The sequence below is a fragment of the Scyliorhinus torazame genome, chromosome 2, assembly GCF_047496885.1.
Source record: "Scyliorhinus torazame isolate Kashiwa2021f chromosome 2, sScyTor2.1, whole genome shotgun sequence".
Lineage (NCBI taxonomy): Eukaryota > Metazoa > Chordata > Chondrichthyes > Carcharhiniformes > Scyliorhinidae > Scyliorhinus > Scyliorhinus torazame.
Window position 1 is genome coordinate 263,386 of NC_092708.1, and position 14,813 is coordinate 278,198.

Consider the following 14,813-nt stretch of genomic DNA (forward strand, 5'->3'; position numbering starts at 1 on the left):
GACATCGTCGGGGGTAAAGCTCCCCCTCCCTTGCTTCATTGAAGGTCCTAACTAACAGCGGGCCCAACAGGTCCATATATTTTTTATAGAACTCGACCGGGAAACCGTCCGGCCCCGGTGCCTTCCCCGCCTGCATGCTTCCTATCCCTTTGATCAGCTCCTCCAGCCCAATCGGGGCCCCCAATCGGGGCCCCCAGTCCCGCCACTAGTCCCTCTTCCACCTTTGGAAATCTCAATTGGTCCAGGAAACGGCCCATCCCTCCCTCCTCCCGTGGGAGCTCGGATCGGTACAATTCCTCGTAGAAGTCCCTGAAGACCCCATTGATGCCAACCCCACTCCGCACCACGCTCCCTCCTCTGTCCTTAACTCCCCCGATCTCCTTAGCTGTGTCCCGCTTCCGAAGCTGATGCGCCAGCGTCCGGCTTGCCTTTTCCCCAAACTCGTAAATCGCCCCCTGGGCCTTCCTCCACTGCACCTCCGCCTTCCTGGTGGTCACCAGGTCGAATTCGGCCTGGAGGCTACGCCTCTTCCTCAACAATCCTTCCTCGGGCTCCTCCGCATACCTCCTGTCTACCCTCACTGTCTCCCTCACTGACTCCCCCACCAGCCTCTCCCTCTCCCCCCTCTCCCTCCGCTCCTTGTGGGCCCTGATGGAGATCAGCTCTCCCCACACCACCGCCTTCAGTGCCTCCCATACCATCCCCACTCGGACCTCCCCGTTGTCGTTGGTCTCCAAGTACCTCTCTATACATCCTCGGACCCGCTCGCTCATCTCCTCGTCCGCCTACAGCCCCACCTCCAAGCGCCACAGCGGGCGCTGGTCCCTCTCCTCCCCCATCTCCAAGTCCACCCAATGCGGGGCATGGTCCGAAATGGCTATTGCCGAATACTCGGTATCCTCTACTCTCGCTACCAGCGCCCTACTCAAAATGAAAAAGTCGATTCGAGAATAAGCCTTATGGACATGTGAGAAGAATGAAAATTCCCTAGCCCCCGGCCTTGCAAATCTCCAAGGGTCCACCCCTCCCATTTGGTCCATAAATCCCCTCAACACTCTAGCCGCCGCCGGCTTCCTACCCGTCCTAGACCTGGAGCGATCCAGTGCAAAATCCAACACCGTGTTAAAGTCTCCCCCCATTATCAGGCCCCCCACTTCCAAGTCTAGGATCCGACCCAACATACGCCGCATAAAACCCGCATCGTCCCAGTTCGGAGCATACACATTGACCAGTACCACCCTCTCTCCCTGCAACTTACCATTACGTACCTACCGCCATTATCTGCCACAATGCTTGACGCCTCGAATAACACCTTCTTTCCCACCAAGATCGCCACCCCTCGATTTTTGGCATCTAGCCCCGAGTGAAACACCTGACCTACCCACCCTTTCCTCAGTGTTACCTGGTCTGCCACCTTCAGGTGTGTCTCCTGGAGCATAACCATAGAACATAGAACATAGAACAATACAGCGCAGTACAGGCCCTTCGGCCCACGATGTTGCACCGAAACAAAAGCCATCTAACCTACACTATGCCATTATCATCCATATGTTTATCCAATAAACTTTTAAATGCCCTCAATGTTGGCGAGTTCACTACTGTAGCAGGTAGGGCATTCCACGGCCTCACTACTCTTTGCGTAAAGAACCTACCTCTGACCTCTGTCCTATATCTATTACCCCTCAGTTTAAAGTTATGTCCCCTCGTGCCAGCCATATCCATCCGCGGGAGAAGGCTCTCACTGTCCACCCTATCCAACCCCCTGATCATTTTGTATGCCTCTATTAAGTCTCCTCTTAACCTTCTTCTCTCCAACGAAAACAACCTCAAGTCCGTCAGCCTTTCCTCATAAGATTTTCCCTCCATACCAGGCAACATCCTGGTAAATCTCCTCTGCACCCGCTCCAAAGCCTCCACGTCCTTCCTATAATGCGGTGACCAGAACTGTACGCAATACTCCAAATGCGGCCGGACCAGAGTTCTGTACAGCTGCAACATGACCTCCCGACTCCGGAACTCAATCCCTCTACCAATAAAGGCCAACACTCCATAGGCCTTCTTCACAACCCTATCAACCTGGGTGGCAACTTTCAGGGATCTATGTACATGGACACCTAGATCCCTCTGCTCAGCCACACTTTCAAGAACTTTACCATTAGCCAAATATTCCGCATTCCTGTTATTCCTTCCAAAGTGAATCACCTCACACTTCTCTACATTAAACTCCATTTGCCACCTCTCAGCCCAGCTCTGCAGCTTATCTATATCCCTCTGTAACCTGCTACATCCTTCCACACTATCGACAACACCACCGACTTTAGTATCATCTGCAAATTTACTCACCCACCCTTCTGTGCCTTCCTCTAGGTCATTGATAAAAATGACAAACAGCAACGGCCCCAGAACAGATCCTTGTGGTACTCCACTTGTGACTGTACTCCATTCTGAACATTTCCCATCAACCACCACCCTCTGTCTTCTTTCAGCTAGCCAATTTCTGATCCACATCTCTAAATCACCACATCCGCCTTGAGCCCCTTCAGGTGCGCGAACACGCAGGCCCGCTTAACCGGTCCATTCAGTCCCCTTACATTCCAGGTTATCAGCCGGATCAGGGGGCTACCCGCCCCCCTCCCCCGCCGACTAGCCATGACCCCTCCTCGGCCAGCCACGCGCCCGCACCCCACTCCCGGCCCGTTCCCCACAGCGGCATACCCCCGTCTCGACCCACCCCACTCGCTCCAGCTCCTCCTTGATCTTAGCAGCAGCAACTCGATTCCCCCCCACCCACCCACCCCACCCCTAGCTGGTTTACTCGCCCCATTGCACTTCCGCAAGTCAGCTGACTCCTGCTGACCCCGGCCACTCCCGCCTCCCCTTCGACTCCTCCCATTGTGTGGCACACCCTCCTCTCCCGCTCCCCATTCACAGGCTCTCCCCCTCCGTTCTAAGCGCGGGAAACAATCCTCGCTTCCCGCCCCGGTCCCGCCCCCCCCCCCCCAGTCTTCGGCGCGGGAAAAAATCCCGCGCTCTCCACCTACCAGGCCCTGCCACCAACCAAAACAGTGCCCGACCCGCCCCATCCACCCTCCCCAACCCGAAAGAGAAAAACACAGAGAAAAAGAAACCCAAAACAATGCAAAGGCCCCCCCCAACCCCCCCCCCCCCCCCCGAACCAAAAATAGGCATAACAAATCCACCACAGTCCCCAATCGCCCATCCCGACCCTCAGTCTGTGTCCAGCTTCTCGGCCTGAACAAAGGCCCACGCCTCCTCCGGAGACTCAGAATAATGGTGCCGGTCCTTGTAGGTGACCCACAATCGCGCCGGCTGCAACATGGCAAACTTCACCCCCTTCCTGTGCAGCACCGCCTTCGCTCGATTGTACCCGGCCCTCCTCTTCGCTGCCTCCGCACTCCAGTCCTGATATATCCGAACCTCCGCGTTCTCCCACCTGCTGCTCCTCTCCTTCTTGCCCCACCTGAGCACACACTCCCGATCGACGAACCGATGGAACCTCACCAGCTCCGCCCGCGGAGGCTCGTTAGGCTTGAGCCTCCTCGCCAACACTCTATGGGCCCCTTCCAGCTCCAGGGGCCCCTGGAAGAACCCCGCTCCCATCAGCGAGTTTAACATGGTGACCACATAGGCCCCCACGCCCGGCCCCTCCAGCCCCTCTGGGAGGCCCAGAATCCGCAGATTCTTCCGCCTCGACCGATTCTCCATCTCCTCGAACCGCTCCTGCCATTTCTTGTGGAGCGCCTCCACCTTTACCGCCAGGACTAAGATCTCGTCCTCATTGTCAGAGATCTTTTGTTGAGCCTCTCGGATCGCCACCCCCTGGGCCGTCTGTGTATCCAGCAGCTTATCAATAGAAGCCTTCATCGACTCTAGCAGGTCCGTTTTAATCTCTCTGAGGCAGCGCTGGATACCCTCCTGTTGCTCCTCCGCCCACTGCCTCCACGCTGCCTGGTCTCCGCCCGTCGCCATTTTGTCCTTCTTCCCTCCCTTCTTCTGGTCCACCACCACCTTTTTTGTCACCCCGCTCCTAGTTAAAACCATATACTGACGGGGAGCTATTATTAACTCCTTCCCACACCGGGAAACGTCGAAAAAGTGCCCTTGGGGGCCCTGAAAAGAGCCCAAAAGTCTCGAGAGGGAATCCTTTTGGCAGTGTTCGCTTCACCAATCTGCCCCAAAATGTCTGTGGAAACTCCTGAAAAAGGTCTAAGTGTCCGTTCCAGACGGGAGCTGCCGAATGCGTGACCTACTCCTCCATGGCCGCCACCGGAAGCCTCGTCCCCGCTTCTTCAGTGGCCTTGGTGAGATCTTTTCACAGTTGTTCCCGCTGCTGTTAGAATTCACTTCTGATAAAGGCCCTCATGTCAGTTTGCAGCTTTAAGCTTGCCCTTCCCCCGCCTGCATGCTGGAAGAGGCCCTGTTTATTCTGTTGCAGCCAAATCTTTTACTGTTTCTGCCGGGTCTGGTAGCCAAAATACATAACATTCCTGGGGGACACTGTCAGGGGAATGCTGCAGTCTTCTTCCCACACCGGGAAATGTCAAACAAATGCCGTGGGGGCCCTGTAAAAGAGCCCAAAAGTCCGTTCCAAGTGGGAGCTACCGAATATGCGACCGAGCTCTGCATAGCCGCACCTGGAACCCAGCACATCCTTTCTTAGATACAGGGCCCAAAACTGCTCACAATACTCCTAATAGGGTCTGACCAGAGCCTTGTATAGCCTCAGAAGTACATCCCTGGTCTTGTATTCTAGCTCTCTCAACCTGAATGGACGGGTTGCATCTAAACCGGAGAGGCATAAATATCCTGGCCGCGAGGTTTGCTAGTGTCACACAGGAGGGTTTAAACTAGTATGGCAGGGGGGTGGGCACGGGAGCAATAGGTCAGAAGGTGAGAGCATTGAGGGAGAACTAGGGAATAGGGACAGTGTGGCTCTGAGGCAGAGCAGACGGGGAAAAGTTGCTGAACACAGCGGGTCTGGTGGCCTGAAGTGCATATGTTTTAATGCAAGGAGCATTACGGGTAAGGCAGATGAACTTAGAGCTTGGATTACTACTTGGAACTATGATGTTGTTACCATTACAGAGACCTGGTTGAGGGAAGGACAGGATTGGCAGCTAAACGTTCCAGGATTTAGATGTTTCAGGCGGGATAGAGGGGGATGTAAAAGGGGAGGCGGAGTTGCGCTACTTGTTCGGGAGAATATCACAGCTATACTGCGAGAGGACACCTCAGAGGGCAGTGAGGCTATATGGGTAGAGATCAGGAATAAGAAGGGTGCAGTCACAATGTTGGGGGTATACTACAGGCCTCCCAACAGCCAGCGGGAGATAGAGGAGCAGATAGGTAGACAGATTTTGGAAAAGAGTAAAAACAACAGGGTTGTGGTGATGGGAGACTTCAACTTCCCCAATATTGACTGGGACTCACTTAGTGCCAGGGGCTTAGACGGGGCGGAGTTTGTAAGGAGCATCCAGGAGGGCTTCTGAAAATAATATGTAAACAGTCCAACTAGGGAAGGGGCAGTACTGGACCTGGTATTGGGGAATGAGCCCGGCCAGGTGGTAGATGTTTCAGTAGGGGAGCATTTTGGTAACAGTGACCACAATTCAGTAAGTTTTAAAGTACTGGTGGACAAGGATAAGAGTGGTCCGAGGATGAATGTGCTAAATTGGGGGAAGGCTAATTATAACAATATTAGGCGGGAACTGAAGAACATAGATTGGGGGCGGATGTTTGAGGGCAAATCAACATCTGACATGTGGGAGGCTTTCAAGTGTCAGTTGAAAGGAATACAGGACAGGCATGTTCCTGTGAGGAAGAAAGATAAATACGGCAATTTTCGGGAACCTTGGATGACGAGTGATATTGTAGGCCTCGTCAAAAAGAAAAAGGAGGCATTTGTCAGGGCTAAAAGGCTGGGAACAGACGAAGCCTGTGTGGCATATAAGGAAAGTAGGAAGGAACTTAAGCAAGGAGTCAGGAGGGCTAGAAGGGGTCATGAAAAGTCATTGGCAAATAGGGTTAAGGAAAATCCCAAGGCTTTTTACACGTACATAAAAAGCAAGAGGGTAGCCAGGGAAAGGGTTGGCCCACTGAAGGATAGGCAAGGGAATCTATGTGTGGAGCCAGAGGAAATGGGCGAGGTACTAAATGAATACTTTGCATCAGTATTCACCAAAGAGAAGGAATTGGTAGATGTTGACTCTGGAGAAGGGGGTGTAGATAGCCTGGGTCACATTGAGATCCAAAAAGACGAGGTGTTGGGTGTCTTAAAAAATATTAAGGTAGATAAGTCCCCAGGGCCTGATGGGATCTACCCCAGAATACTGAAGGAGGCTGGAGAGGAAATTGCTGAGGCCTTGACAGAAATCTTTGGATCCTCGCTGTCTTCAGGGGATGTCCCGGAGGACTGGAGAATAGCCAATGTTGTTCCTCTGTTTAAGAAGGGTAGCAAGGATAATCCCGGGAACTACAGGCCGGTGAGCCTTACTTCAGTGGTAGGGAAATTACTGGAGAGAATTCTTCGAGACAGGATCTACTCCCATTTGGAAGCAAATGGACGTATTAGTGAGAGGCAGCACGGTTTTGTGAAGGGGAGGTCGTGTCTCACTAACTTGATAGAGTTTTTCGAGGAGGTCACTAAGATGATTGATGCAGGTAGGGCAGTAGATGTTGTCTATATGGACTTCAGTAAGGCCTTTGACAAGGTTCCTCATGGTAGACTAGTACAAAAGGTGAAGTCACACGGGATCAGGGGTGAACTGGCAAGGTGGATACAGAACTGGCTAGGCCATAGAAGGCAGAGGGTAGCAATGGAGGGATGCTTTTCTAATTGGAGGGCTGTGACCAGTGGTGTTCCACAGGGATCAGTGCTGGGACCTTTGCTCTTTGTAGTATATATAAATGATTTGGAGGAAAATGTAACTGGTCTGATTAGTAAGTTTGCAGACGACACAAAGGTTGGTGGAATTGCGGATAGCGATGAGGACTGTCTGAGGATACAGCAGGATTTAGATTGTCTGGAGACTTGGGCGGAGAGATGGCAGATGGAGTTTAATCCGGACAAATGTGAGGTAATGCATTTTGGAAGGGCTAATGCAGGTAGGGAATATACAGTGAATGGTAGAACCCTCAAGAGTATTGAAAGTCAAAGAGATCTAGGAGTACAGGTCCACAGGTCATTGAAAGGGGCAACACAGGTGGAGAAGGTAGTCAAGAAGGCATACGGCATGCTTGCCTTCATTGGCCGGGGCATTGAGTATAAGAATTGGCAAGTCATGTTGCAGCTGTATAGAACCTTAGTTAGGCCACACTTGGAGTATAGTGTTCAATTCTGGTCGCCACACTACCAGAAGGATGTGGAGGCTTTAGAGAGGGTGCAGAAGAGATTTACCAGAATGTTGCCTGGTATGGAGGGCATAAGCTATGAGGAGCGATTGAATAAACTCGGTTTGTTCTCACTGGAACGAAGGAGGTTGAGGGGCGACCTGATAGAGGTATACAAAATTATGAGGGGCATAGACAGAGTGGATAGTCAGAGGCTTTTCCCCAGGCTAGAGGGGTCAATTCCTAGGGGGCATAGGTTTAAGGTGAGAGGGGCAAGGTTTAGAGTAGATGTACGAGGCAAGTTTTTTACGCAGAGGGTAGTGGGTGCCTGGAACTCACTACCGGAGGAGGTAGTGGAAGCAGGGACGATAGGGACATTTAAGGGGCATCTTGACAAATATATGAATAGGATGGGAATAGAAGGATACGGACCCAGGAAGTGTAGAAGATTGTAGTTTAGTCGGGCAGTATGGTCGGCACGGGCTTGGAGGGCCGAAGGGCCTGTTCCTGTGCTGTACATTTCTTTGTTCTTTGTTCTTTGAATGCTAACATTGCATTTGCCTTCCTAACTACCGACTGAACCTGCACGTTAATCTTAAGAGAATCGTGAACAAGGACTCCCAAGTCCCTTTGTGATTTTGATTTACTAAGGATCTCCCCATTTAGAAAATAGTCTCTGTCTCCATTCCTCCTTCCAAAGTGCATAACCTCACACTTTTCCACATTGTATTCCACCTGCCACTTCATTGCTCACTCTCCTCGCTGTCCAAGTCCTTCTGCAGCCCCCTTGCTTCCTCAATACTACCTGTCCCTCTACAGATCTTTGTATCATCTGCAAACTTAGCAACAGTGCCTTCAGTTCCTTCTTCCAGATCATTAACGTATATTGTGAAAAGCTGTGGTCACGGCACAGATCCCTGAGGCACACCACTAGTCTCCGGCTGCCATCCTGAAAAAGACCCCTTTATCCCCACCCTCTGCCTTCTGCCAGTCAGCAAATCCTCTATCCATGCCAGGATCTTACCCTGAACACCATGGGTTAACACCATGGGTTCTTAATTTATTTAACAGTCTCCTATGCGGCACCTTCTCAAAGGCCTTCTGGAAATCTAAATAAATCCCATCCACCGGTTCTCCTTTGTCTAACTTCCTTGTTACCGCCTCAAAGAACTCTAACAGATTTGTCAGGCATGACCTCCCTTTGACAAAACCGTGCTGACTCAGTCCTATTTTATCATAGATTATCATAGAATTTACAGTGCAGAAGGAGGCCATTCGGCCCATCGAGTCTGCACCGGCTCTTGGAAAGAACACCTTACTCAAGGTCTACACCTCCACCCTATCCCCACAACCCAACCCAACACTAAGGGCAATTTATCACGGCCAATCCACCTAACCTGCACATCTTTGGACTGTGGGAGGAAACAGGAGCACCCGGAGGAAACCCACGCACACACGGGGAGGATGTGCAAACTCCGCACAGACAGTGACCCAAGCCGGAATCGAACCTAGGACCCTGGAGCTGTGAAGCAATTGTGCTATCCACAATGCTACCGTGCTGCCCCATGCACTTCCAAGTACTCCGCGTTCTCATCTTTAATAATGGACTCTAAAATCTTACTAATGACCGAAGTCAGGCTAATCCGGCCTATAATTTACCGTCTTCTGCCTCCCTCCCTTCTTTAACAGCGGTGTTAACAAAGAACAAAGAAAAGTACAGCACAGGAACAGGCCCTTCGTCCCTCCAAGCATGCGCCGACCATGCTGCCCGTCTAAACTAAAATCTTCTGCACTTCCGGGGTCTGTATCCCTCTATTCACATCCTATTCATGATGCTCCTTAAACTACATTAGCCATTTTCCAGTCCTCTGGGGCCCTCCCTGCCTCCAGTGATTCCTGAAAGATCATCACCAAAGCCTCCACAATCTCCTCAGCTATCTCTTTTAGAACCCTGGAGTGTAGTCCATCCGGTCCAGGTGACTTATCCACCTTCAGACCTTTCAGTTTCCCCAGAACCTTCTCCTTAGTAATGGTCACTGCACTCACCTCTGCCCCCTGGTTCTCCTGGAGCTCTGGCATCCTACTGGTGTCTTCCACCGTGAAGACTGATGCAAAGTAAGTATTCAGTTCCTCTGCCATTTCTTTGTTTCCTATCATTACTTCTCCAGCCAAATTTTCCTGTGGTCCAATGTCTATTCTTACCTCTCTCTTACCTTTCATATATTGAAAAAAACTCTTCCTATCTTCTTTCATATTACTAGCTATCTTGCACTCATATTTCATCTTCTCTCCCCTTATTGCTTTTTTTGCTTCCAAACACTACATTGAAATTCATGACATTACGATCACTATCTGTTAAATGTCCACACAAAGAACCAAGAAAATTACAGCACAGGAACAGGCCCTTCGGCCATCAAGCCTGCACCGACCATGCTGCCCGTCTAAACTAAAACCCCATACCCTTCCGGGGACCATATCCTTCTTTTCCCATGCTATTCATGTATTTGTCAAAACGCCCCTTAAAACATCACTAGGCTGTTAAATAAATCTGGCTCTTAAATTCACTAAGATTTCATCAATTCACCAATTTCTATCTAGTTCACACTGAATTACATTTACCATGTCAGCTCACCTCCCTTGTCTATCCAGGGACATCGGTGCTTGATTAGTCTGTTTGCTACTGCTGGCAGTTTGAAGCTTTCATTTTCAGTTCAGTACCCACTTCCACATGCATGAGTAGTCCCAAAACTGAAACCATTAATATTTGCCCACAATTCCAACCCACCTGAAGCTGTTCTTTTCTTATTGTTCTTCAGTGAAGTGAAGGTAAACTGTCGGAGATCCTCCATGAATGGAAGTTGGATGTAGACCAAACACTGGAGCGAGGAGAATAATCGTGAAAATTAGTACCACTGGGAGTTTTCTAAAATGCAAACACCTTTTTAAATAATTCTCTAGCAGTTGAAGAGAAAAATCTGCAAATGCTAGAGATCGTCAGCAATCCTGGATGCAGTCCCAATACAAAGAACAAAGAACAGCACAGGAACAGGCCCTTCGGCCCTCCAATCCTGTACCGGTCATGATCCCTGAAGAGTTTTTTGTTTTTCACATTAACTGATAGTTTTGGTGTATTTACATTTCTGTCTGTTCAATCTTTTAAAAACTGTTCATTTCCAGCCTAAACTCAACACTTTCCCTCTGTCCATTTACTCAGGAATGAGGAACAAGGAATATTGTCTTTCTATCTGCAATTCAATCACATCGTTACCTCGTATTTGTCTTTTATCAGGGGGAAAGCTACTCCAACTTGTGGGTTTGATCTTCGGTCATACACATAACGAACTATCGCCACCATATCCAGCTCTTCCAATGCATGGATCAGCGCAGACAGTGCCACAGCGGCATGCTGGGAAGACAGACAAACACAGGACTGCACTTTAATTATCAACAAATTAGGAATTCCATAAACATTAAACCATATACATTTCAGAGCCCCAGGCAGCAAGGATCCCCATGAATTAGTAATTGTTCTGATCTCTAACCACAATTTGAAATGGGTCAAGTAAATGCCACAGGCTAACACTTCACACATTTCTTTGCTGTAATTTCAGACCCTTCCTTTACCCACTTGGTGAATATTTTAGTTCAGGCACCACCAATGTTCAAACTGCAGAAGCCATAAAGAACTGGACAAGCATGAATTGTCTCACTCACTGAATCACAAAATAATACAGTGAGAAGAGGCCCTTCGGCCCATCGAACCTGCACTGACACATGAGAAACACCTAACCTTTCTATCTAATCCCACTTGCCAGCACTTGGCCCATAGCCTTGAATGCTACGACATGGAAAATGTTCATCCAGGTACTTTTTAAAGGATGTGAGACAACCCGCCTCTACCACCCTCCCACGCAGTGCATTCCAGACCGTCACCATTCACTGGGTAAAAAAGCATTTCCTCAAATCTCCCTGAACCTCCCGCCCCTCACCTTGAACTTGTTTCCCCCTCGTAACTGACCCTTCAACTAAGGGGAACAGCTGCTCCCTATCCACTCTGTCCATGCCCCTCATAATCTTTTACACCTCGATCAGGTCACCCCTCAGTCGTCTCTGCTCCAACGAAAATAACCCAAGCCTATCCAACCTCTCATCATAACTTAAATCCCAGGCAACATCCAGCCCTCCAGTGCAATCACATCCTTCCTATGACAATTAGAATTGCACACTAACTCCAGCTGTGGCCTCACCAAAGGTCTATACAACTCCAACCTCTCCGTTTTTGTAATCTATGCCTCGATTGATAAAGATAAATGTCCCATATGCCGTTTTCGCCACCCTATTAACCTGCCCTTCTGCCTTCAGAGATCTATGGACAAACACACCAAGCACCATTTGTTCCTCGGAACTTGAAATGAAAATGAAAATCGCTTATTGTCACAAGTAGGCTTCAATGAAGTTACTGTGAAAAGCCCCTAGTCGCCACATTCCGGCACCTGTTCGGGGAGGCTGGTACGGGAACTTCCTAGAGTCAGGCCATTAATTGAATACTTCCTTGTCATATTATTCTTTCCAAAGAGTATCCCCACACACTTTTCAGGGTTAAATTCCATCTGCCACTTTCTGCCCATTTGACCATCCCTGTAACCCTGTAACCCAAGACACTCAACCTCACTGTTAACCCCCCGGCCAATCTGTGTGTCATCCGCAAACTCATTGATCCGACCCCACACATAGTCATCTCAGTCATTTATATAAATGACAAACAATGGGAGACCAGCACGGATCCCTGTGGTACGTGACTGGGCACTGGCTTCCAGTCACTAACGCAGCCGTCTGTCATCGCCCTCTGTCTCCAACCACTAAGCCAATTTTGAAATCATATTATCAAGTTACCCTGTATTCCATGTGTATGTGCTAAATCGCTGGCTTTGAAAGCAGACCAAGGCAGGCCAGCAGCACGGTTCAATTCCCGTAACAGCCTCCCCGAACAGGCGCCGGAATGTGGCAACTAGGGGCTTTTCACAGTAACTTCATTTGAATCCTACTTGTGACAATAAGCGATTTTCTTTTTTCATTTTATTTGCCTTCTTTATAAGTCTCCCATGGGGGACCTTGTCAAAGGTTTTGCTGAAATCCATCTAAACTACATCAGCTGCACGAGGACAGGAAATTAGCAATGTGCACTTCAAGGCGGTCTATCTACTCTACTTAATTACCTGCAAACGCTCGCATTCAAAGTATTGTCTGGCATCTTTGACTTTGTCTATATATATGTTTCTGTAACCTACCTCTTCATTCACCTGAGGAAGGAGCAGCGCTCCGAAAGCTAGTGATTCGAAACAAACCTGTTGGACTTTAACTTGGTGTTGTAAAACTTCTTAGTGTGCTCACCCCAGTCCAACGCCGGCATCTCCACATCATATCTACTCTACAACACAGTATTAAGGTGCAGACTGGTAGCAATCATGTTTTAAAAACATTCATTGATGCCCATGGAGTAAGAGAGGAATCATGAATCCTTTATAATTAGTTTGTCACTGCAGCCAAAGTCAACTGTTGAAAAGCTATTGGGAAGGTGCAGTCAGTGGGTCATCAGTAATAAAAAGACACATGGTATCCATGGCAACTATTGGCAGCTCACTCTCCCTAGCATTAAAACCACATTATGACACCCTCATCCATATCCCATATCAACCTTCTCTTCCCAATGTTTTTCCATTACTCTTGGCCCAAATGTATCTATTGCCCCTCATCCACAGAATGACAATAGCCAAACTGTGTGTCAATAGTTCCTGCAGAGCTAGTTTTACGTAATCTATGTTTGCATTGTTGTATATTAGAAACAAGGTGCAGATTTAACTGAGTTTAATTTAATGTTTCTGTGTAACAAAGGGTAAAACTCGCATTAGATTCATGTTAAACAAAGGTGTTTGCATGTATGGAGGGTTTAGAGAAGGACTGAGCTGTTGCTTAGTAACCAGGGGCCACTTTTAAGTTAGAAAGACCTCGTGTTTAGTTTTAATTCGACCCAAGGAAGAACGAGTGAGGTAGTGAGAGAGAAGGCAGATGGAGCGAGGTAGTGAGAGAGAAGGCAGATGGAGCGAGGTAGTGAGAGAGACGGAAGAAGGAGCGAGGTAGTGAGAGAGAAGGCAGATGGAGCAAGGTAGTGAGAGAGGAAAGATGGCGCGAGGTAGCGAGAGAGACGGAAGTTGGAGCGAGGTAGTGAGAAAGGAGGAAGATGGAGCGAGGTAATGAGAGAGAGAGACGGAAGATGGAGCGAGGTAGTGAGAGAGACGGAAGATGGATAGAAGTAGTGAGAGACGGAAGATGGAGCGAGGTAGTGAGAGAGACGGAAGATGGAGCGAGGTGGTGAGAGAGACGGAAGATGGAGCGAGGTAGAGAGAGACGGAAGATGGAGCGAGGTAGAGAGAGACGGAAGATGGAGCGAGGTAGTGAGAGACGAAAGATGGCGCGAGGTAGAGAGAGAGACGGAAGATGGAGCGAGGTAGTGAGAGAGGAAAGATGGCGCGAGGTAGCGAGAGAGACGGAAGATGGAGCGAGGTAGTGAGAGAGGAAAGATGGCGCGAGGTAGCGAGAGAGACGGAAGTTGGAGCGAGGTAGTGAGAAAGGAGGAAGATGGAGCGAGGTAATGAGAGAGAGACAGAAGATGGATAGAAGTAGTGAGAGACGGAAGATGGAGCGAGGTAGTGAGAGAGACGGAAGATGGATAGAAGTAGCGAGAGACGGAAGATGGAGCGAGGTAGTGAGAGAGGAGGAAGATGGAGCGAGGTAGTGATAGAGGAGGAAGATGGAGCGAGGTAGTGAGAGAGGAGGAAGATGGGGCGAGGTAGATAGAGAGACGGAAGATGGATAGAGGTAGTGAGAGACGGAAGATGGAGCGAGGTAGAGAGAGAGAAGATGGAGCGAGGTAGAGAGAGAGACGGAAGATGGATAGAGGTGGTGAGAGAGGAGGCAGCTCTGCCAGGAGCAGTAACAATAACAATGGCGTAATGTGAAGAAAGTAAGTCCCAGAAACTAGGGAGCAGATAGTTCCCGAAACCAGGGAATGAATATAAAGGTTCCAGGATGATTCAGATCAAAGGGACAAAAGGAATTGCAATTTGAACAAGGTATTGTTCATTGGAATTCAAGTAAAAGACAGAGAAAGGGTTCTGTGTTAAAGAGACAGCTGCAATAACCAGATTTAAAATGAGGAACCAGACATCAGATGTAATTCAAAGGTTTGGTGACATGTTGCGCCAGCCTGTGAAGTAGTCGTGTTTGATTGGCATGGCTGAGTACTTGAGAGGCTATGTGGAAGCTCGAAAGCACGTGGCAATTCAAGGCAGAAGAATACTGAAAGTTGGAAATTCTGGAAGTGGGTACTTGCTGAAAACAGCTGAGAGAGAGCATTGTTTGCAAGAAGGTTTTAAGGGAGGTCTTTTCGAAAGTGGTATTCTGAA

General features: G+C 49.2%; 1 protein-coding gene across 1 annotated transcript in view; it reads right to left on the reverse strand.

Annotated features, from left to right (window-relative positions):
* The window catches only part of xrcc5 (X-ray repair complementing defective repair in Chinese hamster cells 5), a 361,785-nt gene that overhangs the window by 204,630 nt on the left and 142,342 nt on the right, over nucleotides 1-14,813 (reverse strand). Inside the window, exons 7-8 of the mRNA XM_072468320.1 lie at nucleotides 10,619-10,756; nucleotides 10,136-10,226 (exon numbers count right to left, since the gene is read on the reverse strand). Coding sequence (XP_072324421.1) covers nucleotides 10,136-10,226; nucleotides 10,619-10,756 — 229 coding nt within the window. The remainder of the gene's footprint in view (nucleotides 1-10,135; nucleotides 10,227-10,618; nucleotides 10,757-14,813) is intronic.